Source organism: Mastomys coucha, unplaced genomic scaffold (assembly GCF_008632895.1).
Source record: "Mastomys coucha isolate ucsf_1 unplaced genomic scaffold, UCSF_Mcou_1 pScaffold21, whole genome shotgun sequence".
Taxonomy (NCBI): domain Eukaryota; kingdom Metazoa; phylum Chordata; class Mammalia; order Rodentia; family Muridae; genus Mastomys; species Mastomys coucha.
Window position 1 is genome coordinate 35,878,747 of NW_022196904.1, and position 17,856 is coordinate 35,896,602.

The 17,856-nt window shown below is 55.1% G+C and overlaps 1 protein-coding gene across 4 annotated transcripts in view; it reads left to right on the plus strand.

Annotated features, from left to right (window-relative positions):
• The window catches only part of Shank1 (SH3 and multiple ankyrin repeat domains 1), a 48,123-nt gene extending 31,062 nt beyond the window's left edge, over positions 1–17,061 (plus strand). Inside the window, exons 15-25 of one of the 4 annotated variants that reach the window (XM_031386375.1) lie at positions 1,255–1,337; positions 1,578–1,702; positions 2,206–2,341; positions 2,833–2,913; positions 3,471–3,494; positions 3,680–3,748; positions 4,076–4,194; positions 9,905–10,001; positions 10,530–13,617; positions 15,250–15,330; positions 15,745–15,854. In XM_031386375.1, the coding sequence (XP_031242235.1) occupies positions 1,255–1,337; positions 1,578–1,702; positions 2,206–2,341; positions 2,833–2,913; positions 3,471–3,494; positions 3,680–3,748; positions 4,076–4,194; positions 9,905–10,001; positions 10,530–13,617; positions 15,250–15,295 (3,868 nt within the window). In that variant the 3' untranslated portion in view covers positions 15,296–15,330; positions 15,745–15,854. Of the gene's footprint in view, positions 1–1,254; positions 1,338–1,577; positions 1,703–2,205; positions 2,342–2,832; positions 2,914–3,470; positions 3,495–3,679; positions 3,749–4,075; positions 4,195–9,904; positions 10,002–10,529; positions 13,618–15,249; positions 15,331–15,744 lie in introns of all 4 variants that reach the window. The other 3 variants (XM_031386372.1, XM_031386373.1, XM_031386374.1) reach the window with 3 other exon arrangements.
• The last annotated feature ends 795 nt before the right edge of the window (positions 17,062–17,856 follow it).

Here is a 17,856-nt window from a genome sequence, read left to right on the forward strand (position 1 = left end):
CACTGAGCCACGCCCCCAGCCCCTCACTGGGGGATTCTAGGCAGATGCTCTACCACTGAGCCACGCCCTCAGCCCCTCACTGGGGGATTCTAGGTAGATGCTCTACCACTGAGCCACGCCCTCAGCCCCTCACTGGGGGATTCTAGGCAGATGCTCTACCACTGAGCCATGCCCCTCAGCCCCTCACTGGGGGATTCTAGGCAGGTGCTCTACCACTGAGCCACGCCCCCAGCCCCTCACTGGGTCTCTAGACAAGAGCTTTACTGTTGAGCTACATCCCTAGCTCTCTTATGTTATTTTGAGACAGAGCATCCCTTAGTTGCTCAGGCTAATCTTGAACTTTTGAACATACTTCCTCAGCACCCCCTCCAGTAGCTGGGATAACAGGCTTGCATCATCAGGACTGGTCACTGGTGTGTGACACCATGTGTGACTTATAACTTGAGTCTTATAAAGGGATGCAGCAGTCAGCACAGTCCACCGGAACTTTCTATAAGTGACAGGAATGTTCTGTGTCAGCACTGTCATTAGGAACATAGTGTGGCCATCATAACCAAGGAACTGACACTTTAAATGTAATCCTGATTAATGTTGGTAAAAATAGTCATGTGCAACTAGCAGTTGTCATACTGGACAGAGTGATGCAAGCATTCTTTTGGTTGGCTTTGGTCCTCTGGAGTGTTCCTGGAGTAAAGGAATGAGATGTGTTAGCACATCTGCTCTCTTGACTGAACACCTTGGCCTAGGGACATGGGGTGGGCTCTGTGCTACTAAACCCTGCGTGTGTAGTGCCACAAACTGGCACTGTAGTGTGTGGTGTTCTGACCTCCCCTACAGTGTCATTAGGCAGGCCCCTATGACGGACTTGGAAACTGAAGCACAAAAGGTTAAAGTCATAGGTTCAAGGTCACAGGCAGGAAGCTGCCAGCCAGGACCTCAAGCAGGGCTGTGGTAATTCAGAGCCTCTTCTGCCCACCCAACTGGGTGCCTGGTGCACCGTGGGCTCAGTAACAGCTCTGCTGAATGGATGGGTGGATGGATTCACGGAAGGATGAATGAGGAAAGAGTGGGCGGAAACAAGAGCACCCCGGGCTTTGAGGGGGTGTCTTGAGCATAAGTACAGACTGGATGGGGTGAGGAACTGCAGTGAATGGTCTCTAAGCAGAGGCTGGGGTGCCCCGTGATGGGGTGGAGCACCAACTCTGTGCCTCATGAGCCCTTCTCCACCCCCACCCCCCTCCTGCCTCCTGCCAGTGATTACATCATCAAGGAGAAGACAGTCTTACTGCAGAAGAAGGACAGTGAGGGGTTCGGGTTCGTGCTCCGGGGGGCCAAGGGTGAGTGCTGGCCAGGGAGGGGATGGGAGATCCTCTGACCCAAAAAGCAGGGCCTGGATAGGGAGGATGGAAAAAGAGAAGGGATCCCTCCACACACCCTTAAGCCCACCTATTGCCCCACCCTGGGGTGCTGGTCCCTCAGCTCCAGTGAGTCCTCTGTGACTTGGGTCTGAGCCCCATCCCCTGCTCGGCCTCTCCACCCCCTCCCCTCCGACCCCGCCGGCTCCTCCCCGTCTGCAGCGCAGACCCCCATCGAGGAATTCACCCCCACCCCGGCCTTCCCGGCGCTGCAGTACCTCGAGTCTGTGGACGAGGGTGGCGTGGCATGGCGGGCTGGACTACGAATGGGAGATTTCCTCATCGAGGTGAGCCCTGGCCACACTGTCCTCCTGGGGCCCCTGTTAACAACCCCTAAGTCCACAAGCTGTGTGCCATTTCTGGTGGCCCATTCACCCCATTCAGTCTGTGGGATCACCCACACCTCTCCAGCAACTCTTCCTAGATCCCTGAAAGGTGCTCATGCTGGGTGTGGGGGCTCATACCTGTCATTCCAGGTAGTCATCCCAGGACCACTGCTGCCACCACTAGTTCAAGACCAGCCAGGGCTACCTAGTGAGTTCAGGCCAGCCTGGGCTACAGAGTATAAGTGTACCTAAAGACAAACCTTTTAAAAAGCATCACAGAATTGTCCCCCAATATATGCAGTACAAGGACATGAAGGGTGTGGAGGTGACTGGGTGTGCACAGGCTAGCCCAGTCCTGGGGGATGTGGGGATTCCAGAGAGCCACGGAGGGGAGAGGGTGGGGTGGCAGGTCATGGTCGGGGACTCTAAAGCTAAAAGGCTTCTATCCTTCCTTTATGACCCAGGTGAACGGACAGAATGTAGTGAAGGTTGGCCACCGTCAGGTGGTCAACATGATCCGACAGGGAGGCAACACACTGATGGTCAAGGTGGTGATGGTGACCAGACACCCGGACATGGACGAGGCTGTCCACAAGAAAGGTACTGACTTCTTCACTGCTATGGCCTTAGCTCAGACCGTAGAGCACTGGCCTAGCACACAGAGAGCCTGGGTTCCATCCCGAGAACTAAGGGCATTTTGGTGCACACCTGCAACCCTACCATCTAGGTAGAGGCAGGAGGATAAGAAGTCCAAGATCACCCCGAGCGACTTAGTAAGTTTGAGCTAGCCTAGGCTACAGGAGACTTGGTCTTAAAATAAAGGAGCTTCCCCAGCCATCTGTAGAGCCAGGCCTGGGTATCCCACTGCTGCCAAATTAAGACTCTTAGGGCTACTTTTCAAACTCCCACAAGGCCCTCCTTTCCCCTCGAGGCCTGCCTGTTCAGAACCTTTCTGGGGAGAAACTGAGGCAGAGAGGGCTCAGCATGCTGGGGTGCTGTTCGCAGAGTTCTGGAAGCACAGTGAAAGGAGTGGGTGTCGAGGGGTCTCCTCCCTGCAACACTGACACCTCCCACCCACCCCGCCTTTCCAGCATCCCAGCAGGCTAAGCGGCTCCCGCCCCCAGCCATCTCCCTGCGTTCCAAGTCTATGACCTCAGAGCTGGAGGAAATGGGTGAGCCTGTGGGGCCAGCCTGCCGAGGGCCAGGGGCGGCCAGGGGCAAGGGGCTGGACCACCCTTGACTTTGTCAGTGTTGTTAGTCACGAGGGGTCCTTGTCCTCCTCCTGTCCCGCCCCTCCCCCATGTCCTTGGGCCAGATTCCATGGCCTGCCTGTGTGTGTCACTGGGAAGTTTTTAAGAGTCTCCTCTCTGCCCTCTTGTATCTCTGTTTCTCTGTCCTGGGTCTCTGGAGGTCTATGTGTCCTTCTATTATGGGCCTCTCTCCTTTTGTCCCCTCCTCCTCTTTCTACTGGCCCCTCCCCTCCTGCTGGACCCTCCCCCTCCTCCTACTGACTCCTTCAACCCACAGAGGAAGGTTAGCTGCTCCTTGCAGGCAGATTCTCATGACCTGGGGCGGGTCTCATTTCCCCCTGACCTGGGGCCACTTGGGCAGGTGACTGACTATTCCACACCCCGGGGTCCCTAGGGAGGTGGGTATTCCAAAGAGGGGGTCCCTCACGTCCCCCTGATGTCCTAACTCTTGGCTCCTCTGCTGTCTACCCCTGGGCTAGTCTCCCCCTGGAAGAAGAAAATTGGTGAGTGGGTTCAGGTCTGGTGGGAGGGTCCCAGTCTCCCAACCCCAGCGGCGGATTTACCCTTCCCTCGACCCCGGCCCCTCACTCGCCCCCACCTCGCGCTGGCTACACCTGCTGGTCCACACCTGCTGGCCATGCCCTCTGCAGGAGTACCCTTGAGCTTCATCCTTCCCCTTTGCCCACAGAATACGAGCAACAGCCTGCAGCAGTGCCCAGCATGGAGAAAAAGCGGACTGTGTATCAGATGGCACTCAGTAAGAAGCCACAGCATGGCTCCCCAATGCCCCAGTCCCCACACCGTACAGCCTCTGGGGATGCTGCATGCATTTCTGCCCTCCTCCTACACCCGTGAGCTCAGCACTCAGGGCCCCGAAACCCCGGGCACTACATACCATCACTGTGCCACCTACTCTCCTGTGCTTTGTCATCCCAGGGCTGTGCCTGCTGGGCTGGTGTCTCCACACAGAGACAAAGATAGGACCACGTGAGCTCTGTATCTTACCCCAGGGCAACCAGGTCTCTATCTTGATGCAAGGCAACTTTCACTTTCACTGTCTCTGACCATTCTCACTGCCCCACAGACAAACTGGATGAGATCTTGGCTGCAGCTCAGCAAACCATCAGCGCAAGTGAGAGTCCTGGGCCTGGTGGCCTCGCATCCCTGGGCAAGCACCGACCCAAAGGATTCTTTGCCACTGAGGTAGGTAACCTGGTGTGGGAAGGAAACTGAGACAAGACTCCCAAACGCTTTCTACATCTCTGAGCTCTAGTCTTTCTTCCTCCCCATTCTGAGGACCTCCCCCGCCTCTCTTTGTCTCTCTCTCTTTCATCTTCTCTCCCTCCATTCTGTTTGATTATTTGTTTGTTTTATGACAGGGTTTCTCTGTGTAGCCCTGTCTGCCCTGGAACTCACTCTATAGACCAGGCTGGCCTTGAACTCAGATCCACCTGCCTCTGCCTCCAGAGTACTGGGATTATTGGTGTGTGCCACCGCCACTGGCTCCCCCTCCATTCTTGACACCTCTGCTTCCCATGTCAAGTCTCATCCCCCCCTCTTCCCCTCCCACCTTAGGGATCTCACTCACATAAGACAAAATGATGCTGCAGGGATGTGGCGTGAAGGTCCATGACTCCCATTCCAGATCCTGGGGACCTGAGCTAGGAGAGGTGCTGTGAGTTTGAGATCAGTCTGAGTGAGCTACATAAGGAGACCTTGTCTTCACACGAAATGTAATGTAATGTAAAGTTATAGACCCCAACATGATCCTAGATGCTCAAAAAACATTAGATGCTATTCAGACATTGATGCTTGGATTGGAGACCCAGCTCAGCAGTTACGAGCACACACTGCCTTTGCAGAAGACTGGGTTTCAGTTCCCAGAACCCATGTTGGGCTGCTGACAACTGCGTATAGCTCAAGCTCCAGAGAGAGATTCCAAGTCCCTCCTCTGTCCTCCTAGGGCACAGAACAGCCCACATGCACAGTCCCATACACAGACACACAGACATACACACATTCTTTCTTAAAATACAGTTGAAAGTGATTAAAAAGGACACCTAATGCCGGCCTCTGACCCCCCCCCACACACACACACACAGTGAACAAGGCCTGTGTGCCCTTTCCATCTGCCCTTTCCCACAGGCAAAAACATGATCTGTCTCAAGTATTCGACATATTCCCGATACTGTGTTCCACACAGATTAGCTCATCCCTGTCTTAGTATCTTCTTGTGAGGTATGCAGCAGTGGTTAGCTCATTTACAGATATGGAAATGAAACTCAGGAAAGGCCCAAGCCCAGCCTGGGCTCCTCTGGTAAGGAGGGCCCTGCTGGCCCTGTCTGCCCCATGAGTTTGGTCCTTTGACACCAACACATGCACATCAGAACTGAGCATGATATTCTGCCCACCAGCTGTCACCTCTGGAGGTGACCCACTGCCTGGCATCTCCCTTAGCCTCTGCCCTCTGACTGCCACACCCACAGCCTGCTGGCCAAGCAGCACTTACTCTGAGGGTCAGACCCTGGCTCCTGGGAAGCCCAGGATCTGTTTGATGGATTGGTTTGAGCTTCCTCAGAACTATGCCTACTGCATCTCAGCCTTCTTCTTCCATAGGTCAAGTACGGAGCAATGCTTATAAAGACAAGCTGTGATACGCACAAGAGCCAGTCCCACTAAAACACCCAAAATATAGGGTCTCATGCTTTTTACCACAGTGACATGCCTTCAGCTCCTTCACTGGGGGGTTCTAGGCAGGAGCTCTACTCCTACCCCTCACTGAGGAGGGTCTAAGCAGTTCTCAGCATGTGGGTCATAACCCTTCTCACAGGGGTCCCATTATCAACTATCCTGCATATCAGATATTTACATGACAATTCATAATGGTAGCAAGATTATAGCTATGAAGTAGCAATGAAAATAATTTTATAGGTGGGGGGAGAGATCACAACAACGTGAGGAATGGCATCAGGAAGATTGAGAACCACGAGAACCACTGGCCTAGCCAGAAGCTGTATCGCTCAGTCACACTTCTCTTCCCTCCCTGGGGGATTCTAGGCATTGACTCTCTGCTAAGACACACACACACACACACACACACACACACACACACAGCTCCTCACTGAAGAATTCTAGGTTCTAGGCAGGTGCTCTACCACTGAGCCATGCCCCCAGCCCCTCACTGGGGGATTCTAGGCTGGTGCTCTACCACTGAGCCACGCCCTCAGCCCCTCACTGGTGGCTGTTAAGTAAGTGGTGTAAGGACTACATCCCCAACATTCAAAATAATTTTTAATTTTGAAGTCAGAAGTGGTGACTCACACCTATAATCTAAGCCCTTCAGGGACTGAGGCAGGAGGATTTTCATGAGTTTTAAGGACCAACCTAGGCTGAGCCTGTCTCAGACAACCAAAGGATAAAAGAGATTTGTTGCTACAGCAGTATCAGTGCCTTTTGGCCAGTGCATTACAGAGAGACTGAGCTGCGGCACCTAAGTGCTCTAGCTGCAGAGTCCACAGCAGCATGGGGACTATTTGTAGAAATGAGCCGCTGAGATGGGGGTCGGGAAATCTCCATGATTTCTGTGGGTGGTGCAGCCACCAAACTCACTGAGACTAGCAGAGCTGATGCCTATAAATTCAAGGGAGAAAGGGCCAAGTTTCCCATTGCATTGGGGGATGGAGGTATCATTTACTCCCTCAGGACCACACACTCCACCCTGGAGTTGCCAGTCTAGAGGCCACTTCTCTGGCGGATGGAGTGCCCTACAGGCTCCAGACCTCCCTTCCTGCCCATTCTTGGTTTCTCTAGGTGTCGGAAGTGCCTCCATTATTGGTTATCTGCTGTGCCATCCTGACACACAAGTACAGAGTATTAATGTATTTATTTAAAATGAAAGAAAGAAAAAGAGGAGGCAGAAAAGGGAGGGAAAGACAAAGAAAGGGATGAAGAACAGAGGGAAGAGAGGAGGGAGGCAGGAAGAGAGAGAATCTAGGACAAAGAAAGGAAGGAGAAAATGAGGACGGGAATCACAAGGGCATACAGGTCTTGCAGTGGACTGTGTATTCAAATCCTTGTTTCTCTCCTATGTGGATCTGAACTATGCTACCTCATCCCCAGCCTGTTTCCTACTCTGTATAATTGGTTTGAAGCTGGCAGCACTGAGGAGGGTCAAATAAGGTCAGCTCCAGTCGAATAGGGCTCTCAACAAACTGGCAGTCTTCTTCGCACGCCTGTGCCAGCACCCTCTGCTCTCAGCCCAGCACTCTCCTCAGAGTCTGACCCTTCACATCCACTTCTGAACTGCATGGGTCCCAAACTGTCATCTGACAGCCTCAGCTCTCATTTCACCCATCTCTTACATGTGTATGTTCATGTGCACTTGAGTGTATATGCACATACGTGCGTGTGCCTGTGGAAAGCAGGGAGCAGCCTTTGGTGTTGATCCTCAGGTGCCAACCACCTTGTTTGTTGAAGTCTCTCAAAATCATAGACATGTGGTGTGTGTGATATGTATGTCATGTGTGGTGTATGTGTGTGTGTGTGTGTAATGTATGGTGTGTGCCATACGTGGTTTATGACAGGTGTTGTGTGACATCATGTATGATTGTGGGGCACTCAGGTGTGACACATTCTGAAACCAGACCAAGACAGGTGTTCTCCTCCTTCCACCACCATCTTGTCCCCGTGAGACAGTGTCACTGAAGCACAGCTCAGTTTTGTCTAAATTAGCTGTCTGTCAAGCACTAGGACTCTGCCTCTTCCCCTCGCCACACATGCACCAATGCTAGTATTACAGGCATGGGCAGCCAGGCCTGGATTTTTCTGTAGGTTCTGGGAACTTGAACTCGGGACCTCATACTTGCAGAATTTACCCACTGAGCCAACTCCCCAGCCCCTCACCCAGTTTTTTGATCTGAGCTTTTCCAAATCAGAGTGTTTTCCCTTAGTCTGCAATTAGTGCCGGGCTCCCCTCAAAACCTCTCTTCTCCCTAGGACCCTTCTCTGTCATTCTCATTACCTCAGTTCCAGACACTCTGACACAACTTCTTTCACACTAATCTTTCAGCTGTGACCCTCGCCCCTTCCTTTTACCACTTCCTGTCTCCTGCTGACCTGACCCCACCCCCATCAACATGTTTCCCCTTCCCCCATCGCCAAAGCTCCTCCTCCATTACCATGGCCTCCCCTCCATCACATGCCCCTCCTCCACCACCACAGCCCCTCCCCCATCACCATGGCCCCTTCCCCATCACCATGGTTTCTACTCCATCACCACAGCCCCTCCCCCATCACCACGGCTCCTCCCCCATCACCACAGCCCCTCCCCCATCACCATGGCCCCTCCCCCATCAGCTTGATCCCTGTTGAGGAGCCTATTCCCTGACTCTCATACTCTTTGCTGCTCTAATGGGATAACAGGCATTTAAACTGTCTCTGTCTTACTTGGGACCCGTGAACAGCACCCTCCATGGTGTCTCTGTCTTTCTAGGGTTGGATTTTTTTTTTTCTTGCATGTTTTGTTATTTTTCTGAGACAGAGTCTCATTCAGTAGCTGACACTTCCTTGAACTCACTTGTAGACCAGGCTAGTCTGGAACTCATGGTAATCCTCCCGCCTCAGCTTCTCCAGTTCTGGGATGACAGGTGTTAAGTCACTACACTGGACTCCATGTTCTACTCTAATATACTTATAGCCTGCCTTTCATACAGCCAGAACATCCATTCCTTGTGGAGCAGTCCTTGTCAGTGGAATGAATGAGACAAACACAGGACTAGACAGTTCTAAGCCAGGTAGACCAGTGCAGTGACAGGGCTCCTGAGACCCAGGAAAGCCTTGAATTCCTCAGACTACCACTGCCCTCTAGAATAGTCCACACTTCTATGTCCTGTATGGAGTTACCATCACTCTGGATTCAAACACAACCAGTGTGATGGATGGAATGACAGACAGAAGGAATGGAGGGTGGAAGAAGATGATAAACAGAATGATGGACAGATGGAATAACAGATGTATAGCCAGACAGATAGAATGGTGGATGGAAGATAGATGGATGGGATGATGGATGGATAGAATGATGGGGATGGTGGAACAATGGGTGGATGGTCAGATGGGTGGAAGGATGGCTGTGTGGAATGATGGATGGATGGAATGGTAGACACAGGATCAGACAGACAGATGGAATGGTGAACAGGTACAAATGATGAATTGATAGAACAATGGATCGATGACCGGACAGACAATTTTTTTTTCTTTAATGAGTTGAAACTGGGGCTGGAAAGATGGCTCCATGGCTAAGAGGGTTTGTTGCGTCAGCCTGAGGATGGGAGTCTGGATTCCAGGCCTGCATAGCCCAGCAGCCCACTGCCATCCCCCAATGTATGCAACTCTACCTCTTATGCCTTCCTCTGGCCTCTATAAGCAGAGACATGTGCAGACCAGCACACACACATAAATACATCTTCAGGTCTGGCATGGGCTGCAGCTGCTGGGAATCAGAACTGGGGTCCTCGTTCTCGTGTGTGTGGCAAAGCATGCTACTGACTGAGCAATTGCTCCAGCCCTGATTTCTTTTTGAAAGATTCCGCCAAGTCTGGAAAAAGAGACCAGAAAGGAGTGAAGGAGAGAGGAAGCAACAGAAAGCCAGAGAGGTGGCTGCCGCCACAGGCCAGAAGAGTGTCAAAGGACCTGCAGGTGGTACCTGCTTTAGTGGGAGCGCTCAGCTGCCTGCTTTTCTTTTCCTTCTCCTGACTGCCTCCCCAGAGAATTCTCCCAGGAATTGCTTTCTAGCTTCTCCCTCGTTTCTGCCATGAAAGAGCTCAGAGGAGAAAGTAACTTTCTTTCGGAGTGTGGAGAACTCTGACTGATCCCTCTTTGCTCTCTTTTCTATTTCCCTCCGACTGCTGCCCCAAAGTCGAGCTTTGATCCTCACCACCGCTCCCAGCCAAGTTATGACCGGCCTTCTTTCCTGCCTCCTGGACCTGGCCTCATGCTCCGGCAGAAATCTATCGGTATGTCTCCCAGAAAGGAACGTAGCCCAGGAGCACGAGAGGGAACTGTGTGGGTTTGGAAGTGTGTTGTGGCACCACATACGACCCTGGCTAGAGGAGGTCGGGTTTGGATGAATTCCAGCTTTGCTTCGCACCTGCGTGACTGGGTGGGAGGTCTCTGAGCTTTGTGACCTTCATCTGGAAAACCGGGGTCTTTGGTGTCCGGAGGAAGGATTGTTGGTAGCAGACGGGTAATAAGTGGAGGCAGATATTTGTTGAGAGAGAAGCTAGCTGCTTCCTAGGCGTCTCGGTGTAAAATAATAGCCTCCCCCCCCCCCCAAGCATGCTTTAAACTCACTCCAAGTTACCGTTATGATGGGCTCAAATCTTTGAATAATTAGGAAACGGCTCCCCCTCCTGGCCGGAGGATGAAATTCCACTGAATTTCTCTTGCACCTCTGCTGATTATTGTTGTGCAGTGCACAGCTTGTACGCAGAAGGAGCTGGGCCAGTCCCTAATTCCTCTATTGGTCTTACGTGTCTCAACAGGGGCCGCGGAAGACGACAGACCTTACCTAGCACCCCCAGCCATGAAATTCAGTCGTAGCCTCTCAGTCCCTGGGTCAGAGGACATACCCCCACCACCCACTACATCCCCACCAGAGCCGCCCTATAGCACACCTCCGGCCCCCTCCTCTTCCGGCCGCCTCACTCCCTCTCCTCGGGGAGGGCCCTTTAACCCCGGTTCCGGGGGTCCCCTTCCCGCCTCCTCCCCTTCATCTTTCGATGGTCCATCTCCTCCTGACACCCGTGGTGGGGGCAGAGAGAAGAGCCTATATCACAGTAGCGCCCTACCCCCTGCCCACCACCATCCACCTCATCACCACCATCATCACGCCCCACCCCCCCAGCCCCACCATCACCATGCACATCCTCCTCACCCACCGGAGATGGAGACAGGAGGTTCCCCCGACGATCCCCCACCTCGATTGGCCCTGGGACCCCAGCCCAGCCTTCGAGGCTGGCGAGGTGGAGGACCCAGCCCGACCTCGGGGGCCCCATCACCTTCTCACCACAGTAGCAGCGGAGGCAGCAGCGGTCCTACTCAGGCTCCCGCCCTGCGCTACTTCCAACTGCCCCCGAGGGCGGCCAGTGCGGCTATGTATGTACCAGCCCGCTCCGGCCGCGGTCGCAAGGGCCCGCTGGTCAAGCAGACCAAAGTGGAAGGCGAGCCCCAAAAGGGCAGCCTCCCTCCCGCGTCCTCTCCAACATCCCCGGCGTTGCCTCGGTCCGAACCACCTCCGGCCGGGCCGTCGGAGAAAAATTCCATCCCTATCCCTACCATCATCATCAAAGCCCCATCTACCAGTAGCAGCGGCCGCAGCAGCCAGGGAAGCAGCACAGAGGCTGAGCCCCCCACCCAGCCCGACGGCGCGGGCGGCGGCGGATCCTCGCCTAGCCCTGCACCTGCCACATCCCCCGTGCCGCCGTCCCCGTCGCCCGTGCCCACCCCCGCGTCACCCAGTGGCCCGGCCACCCTGGATTTCACTAGCCAGTTTGGAGCAGCCCTAGTGGGTGCAGCACGGAGGGAGGGAGGTTGGCAGAACGAAGCCCGGCGGCGGTCCACGCTGTTCCTGTCCACCGACGCCGGAGATGAGGATGGAGGCGACAGCGGGCTGGGCCCGGGGGCGCCCCCGGGTCCCCGGCTGCGCCATTCTAAATCCATTGATGAAGGCATGTTCTCCGCCGAGCCGTACCTCCGGCTGGAGTCGGGGGGCAGCAGCGGGGGCTATGGGGCCTACGCAGCGGGCAGCCGAGCCTACGGGGGCAGCGGGAGCAGCAGCGCCTTCACCAGCTTCCTCCCTCCGCGGCCCCTGGTGCATCCGCTGACCGGCAAAGCCTTGGATCCTGCCTCTCCTCTGGGGCTGGCCTTGGCCGCCCGGGAGCGGGCCTTGAAGGAGTCCTCGGAGAGTGGGGGCACCCCTCAGCCGCCTCCGAGACCTCCATCACCACGCTACGACGCCCCACCGCCCACCCTTCACCACCACTCGCCCCATTCACCCCATTCGCCACATGCGCGTCACGAGCCAGTGTTGCGCCTCTGGGGGGACCCCTCGCGCCGGGAGCTGGGGTACCGGGCAGGTCTAGGGAGTCAGGAAAAGGCCCTTACCGCCAGTCCACCTGCAGCTCGCCGCTCCCTATTGCACCGTCTGCCCCCGACGGCTCCGGGGGTAGGGCCGCTCCTGCTGCAGCTGGGGCCGGAGCCCCCAACTCCTCACCCTGGGGTGAGCAAGGCCTGGCGCACCGCACCCCCAGAGGAGCCTGAGCGGCTGCCTCTGCATGTGCGATTCCTTGAGAATTGCCAGGCCCGGCCTCCGCCAGCTGGCACGAGAGGGTCCTCCACTGAAGATGGGCCTGGGGTCCCGCCTCCCAGCCCTCGCAGAGTCTTGCCAACCTCCCCCACTTCCCCGCGAGGCAACGAGGAGAACGGCCTTCCGCTACTGGTCCTGCCACCGCCAGCCCCTTCGGTGGATGTGGACGACGGCGAATTCTTGTTTGCAGAGCCGCTGCCTCCACCCCTGGAGTTTTCCAATAGCTTCGAAAAGCCAGAGTCGCCTCTCACACCCGGGCCTCCCCACCCGCTGCCTGACCCTCCCTCCCCCGCTACCCCTTTACCCGCAGCCCCACCTCCGGCTGTGGCCGCAGCCCCTCCCACCTTGGACTCCACAGCATCCAGCCTGACCTCTTACGACAGCGAAGTGGCCACGTTGACCCAGGGGGCTCCCGCAGCACCTGGGGATCCTCCTGCTCCTGGCCCGCCGGCCCCGGTAGCCCCAGCTCCCCCAGCACCGCAGCCAGGCCCTGACCCTCCACCCGGCACAGATTCTGGAATTGAGGAGGTGGACAGTCGGAGCAGCAGCGATCATCCGCTGGAGACCATCAGCAGCGCATCCACACTCAGCAGCTTGTCCGCCGAAGGAGGAGGCAACACAGGGGGCGTGGCTGGGGGCGGGGCCGGGGTAGTGAGCGGGACGGAGCTCCTGGACACCTACGTTGCCTACCTGGATGGCCAGGCCTTCGGGGGCACTGGGACTCCTGGCCCACCATATCCCCCCCAGCTCATGACTCCTTCTAAGCTCCGGGGCAGGGCGCTTGGAACTAGTGGAAATTTGAGACCTGGTCCTAGTGGGGGACTTCGAGATCCTGTCACCCCCACCAGCCCCACCGTCTCTGTGACCGGAGCTGGAACAGATGGGCTACTGGCCTTGAGTGCTTGCTCTGGACCCTCAACAGCAGGTGTGGCAGGGGGTCCCGTGGCGGTTGAGCCAGAAGTCCCGCCTGTACCTTTACCCACTGCCTCATCCCTGCCTCGGAAGCTACTACCGTGGGAGGAGGGTCCGGGACCACCACCACCACCCCTGCCAGGGCCCCTGTCCCAGCCTCAGGCCTCTGCCTTGGCCACGGTCAAAGCCAGCATCATCAGCGAACTCAGCTCCAAGCTCCAGCAGTTTGGTGGGTCCTCTACTGCGGGAGGAGCTCTGCCTTGGGCTCGGGGAGGCAGCGGGGGCAGCACAGACAGCCACCACGGAGGACCCAGTTACATCCCAGAGAGGACCTCCTCCCTGCAGCGGCAGAGGTGAGCAGAGGCCTGTGACTGGTGGGTGGCTATGGCAAGTGCTGGAGCCCAAGGTCCCCCTAGAGCCTCGAAGTTACAGAAAAAAAAAAAAAAAAAAAAAAAAACTGGGCTGTCTTGCAGGAATCGGACCTCTAAGAAGCACTCTTTCAGCTCCATGGTCACCATAACCCATGGCCCAAGATGAATGGCTACATGTGTTTATTTTGGTTTTGTTGGTCCTGGAGACCAAACCTAGGACTTCAGGCTCAACCACTGAGCCACTGCCACAACCCCCTCAGGGGGGAAGTCTAGTCAGAGGTTCTACCATAGAATCACACCCCAGCCCTTACTGGGAAGTTGTAGGCAGGGGTTCAACCAGTGAGCTACAACCCCTAGCCTTACTATGTTTTGAGTCAGGGCCTAACCTAGTTGCTTTGGCTGGCCTTGAGCCTTGTAGCCCAAGTTGGGTTTAGATTCTAATCTTCCTGCCTCAACTTCCCCAGTAACTGGAACAATAGACCTATTCCACCAAGCCTAGCTACAAAATATTAACAACAGCAACAAAATAGGAATAACTGAAGGTGTGTGTGGCACTTTAGAGCAACAAGTAGATGACACTGTCCCTCCCCCCAGCAGGAGGGGAGGACATAGTGCCTACTAGAAAGGGATTGGGCCTTTGCTACCAACATGATGTAGGAGAGCCTAGCCTAGTAACTTTGGAGAACCTAGCACCCACTAGATGGGAAGATATGGCTCTGTGCCAAAGTTCCCCAAACACTTAGTTGTACTCTCTGTGAAGTCATGACCCATGCTAACAATGGCTAGCCTGGGCAGGGTTGGGGGAGTCACTCCATTGTTTCAGGCCCAGTGAGGGGAGTTTGAAATTCTTCCTCTCTATCTACAGAGTGCACTGTGGTTCTGTTCCCTGTGGATTTAGCAGGCCTTGGAGATATGAAACAATTCACTCATGTTATTCAGGGGTGGATGGAAGGGTGCTGAATGTAATCACCATATGCATAGATTAGATGTTGAACACAGTAGTGTGCCTTTATGGAGAAGAGGGGCCACAGTTGACAGTCTGAGACAGATCCAGAGTCCATCTTGCTCCTAGTTTAGTAAGGTCCAGCTGCTACATCCCCAGCCCCTCGATGGGGGGACTCCAAGCAGGGGCTCTACCACTGAGCTAGATACCCAGTTCCCCTGACTCTGGCATTCTAGCCAGGGACTCTAACACTGAGAAATAACTCAAGCTAGACAGTAGGCACAATAAGTACAGATACCCACACAAAACAACCCGAGATTGGGCTGATTACAGTTATCTCGGATGAGGTCGCCTACCTGTGTAAGAGACTAGTGAGCCACCCAGTGGGAACAGCTAGTTCAAAGGCCCTGTGGTGTGGCCATGCTGAAGGGAGCTCAAGGGATGAGGGGAACCTTTTTCTCCCCTTGTTTCTTCTCTCTTTCATCTCCCTCTCTTCACCTCTCTCTCTCTCTCTCTGTTCTCTGTCCCCATCCCCTTCCATCTCTCTCCCCCTTGAATGCCCACCCTCTATTTGTTGTTGTTTTGTTTGTTTCTGTCTCCCTGTCTTCCACTCTGCTATAACTGACCATAACAAAAAAAAAAAAAAAAAAAAAAAAAAAAAAAAAAAAAAGGCAGTATAGAATAGTGGTTAAGAGCTCAGACTTTGGTGACTTCTAACTGGGCTCTGCCACTCCCTGGCTGTGTGTCCTTAGGCAAGTTTCTTAAGCTCTCTGTGCTCTTGACAATCAACATAGTAACTAACCTTCCACCGGGGCTGTTGTGGGGATTAAATTGAGATGTGATTCAGAAAGCCTTGAGAACAATGCCTGACACACATGAGCAGCAGCAAGTGGTGGCGGGTGTTATTGCTATCACTTAATGGTTCTTTTTCTTCCATCTCTCTTGGCTATCACCCTCTCCCTGTCCTTCTTCTCACCCTTCACTTCTCCCCCGACATTCATCTGACCCTCCCTTACCACCATCTTCTCCATCTCTCTGCCCCCACCCTTGTGTCTCTCCCTCTGAATCATGACTTCTGCCTCTTTTTCACCCCTGCCCTCAACACTTCCTCCCAAACCCTCTCCCTCCCCCTGTCCCCCCACCCTACACCCCTTGTCACATTCCAGGCTCTCCGAAGACTCCCAGACCTCTCTCCTCTCCAAACCCAGCAGCAGCATCTTTCAGAACTGGCCTAAACCCCCTCTGCCACCACTCCCCACCGGATCTGGGGTCTCCTCTTCAACAGCTGCAGCCCCAGGAGCTACATCCCCTTCAGCCTCATCTGCCTCAGCTTCCACCAGACACCTTCAGGGTGTGGAATTTGAGATGCGGCCTCCGCTGCTCCGCCGGGCACCCAGCCCCTCGCTGCTGCCTGCCTCAGATCACAAGGTCAGCCCAGCGCCCAGGCCCTCTTCTTTGCCCATCCTGCCTTCAGGACCCCTCTACCCGGGCCTCTTCGACATCCGTAGCTCTCCGACCGGAGGGGCAGGAGGCTCCGCTGACCCCTTCGCTCCCGTCTTTGTGCCACCACACCCCGGGATATCTGGGGGTCTTGGAGGAGCCTTGTCTGGGGCCTCTCGCTCCCTATCACCCACCCGCCTGCTCTCGCTGCCCCCGGACAAGCCGTTCGGCGCCAAGCCTTTAGGGTTCTGGACCAAGTTTGACGTCGCCGATTGGCTGGAATGGCTGGGCTTGTCAGAGCACCGAGCCCAGTTCCTGGACCACGAGATTGATGGCTCTCATCTGCCCGCCTTGACCAAGGAGGACTATGTGGACCTGGGCGTGACCAGGGTGGGCCACCGTATGAACATTGACCGGGCTCTCAAATTTTTCCTGGAGAGGTGATGGCTGGCCTGGACGGACCAGCCCGTCCATAGGACCCTTGAGCCCGCTGACCTCTTGACCTCTGACCCCTCTGACCATCATTCTCTCCCCTCTCCCCTCAGGGGGCCAGGGACTCTGCTAAAACTGTGCCCGGGCCCCATCTCCCCAGGCCTGACTGAGGTCCCCAGATGGACCGGATGCAGGCCAGACAATGACACCTCGCAAGAGGTGGGCAGCTGACACAAGACTGCAAGTGGAGTAGAGGGGGGATTCGAAAAAAATGACAAAGGGGTACCGAAGAAGGAGGGAAAGGCCGACTGAGGGTTGGGGGACAGACAGAGCCATAGAGGGTCATCCCAGAGCCTGACCTGACGGGGTCCTGGGAAGGTGTGCCCTCCAATTCCATCATTCGCGCCCCTCAAATAACCCTTTTCACCTCTCCAGGCCCCTCAGCCTTCCCCCTCTCCTTGGCACACTCAGCTGCCCAGCCCCCTGCCTCTTGCACGCCTGTTCCCCTCCCTGGCTGCAGTTTTTGCACAAGCTTGCCCCCTGGCTGTCTTGCACACCTCCGGCCTGCGAGGCCCTCTCCGCTCCCCAACACGCTGCATTTTTTTTCTCTCTCTCTTTTTTTTTTCCTCAAGCGCCACCGCCTTTGCTAGCTTGCTCTCTGCATACTTGCTTCTGGGGGAGGGGGGTTATTGCACCCTTTATTTCTCTAGCCACCCTGGACCCATGCTGCAGACACACATGGGACTTTGCTTCCCTCTCCTGCTCCCAGACCCAGACATACTCCTGTAGCCCCTGGCCACCCTTGCTCTCTGCTCTCTCCGTGCATACTCTGAACACACTCACCTCCGCTCTGCTCTCATACCCAGGGCCACTTTCCTGTCCTGCCACCCCTAAGCCCTTACTCTCCCTCTCATGGTGACACTCCTGTGCCCTGCCTTCTCTATTTTCTCTGACACTTAGCACACCCCTCATACTCATGGCCCTGAACTCTTTCCAAATGTTTAACCCCTTCTCCCCTGACTCCCCATCCTTCTTCACATTTCTGTTCACTTCTGTTTTGTTTTGTTTTGTTTTGTTTTGTTTTGTTTCCTGAGAAAGGGTTTCTCTGTGTAACCCTGGCTGTCCTGGAACTCAGAGATCTCCTCTGCCTCCCATGTTCTGGGATTAAAGGCGTGTGCCACCACGCCAGGCTACTTCTGTTCACTGTTATCCTTGCTTTCCTGTGTTTCCCTTACACACTTCCTCTAGTGCACTTGCCCTCCCCAGCCCATCCTCCACTCCCACCCCCAGCATTTTTCTTCTTCCTCTTCTTCTCCTCCTCCTCCTCCTTCTTCTTCCTCTCCTTCTCCTTTCTTCTTCTTCTTCTTCTTCTTCTTCTTCTTCTTCTTCTTCTTCTTCTTCTTCTT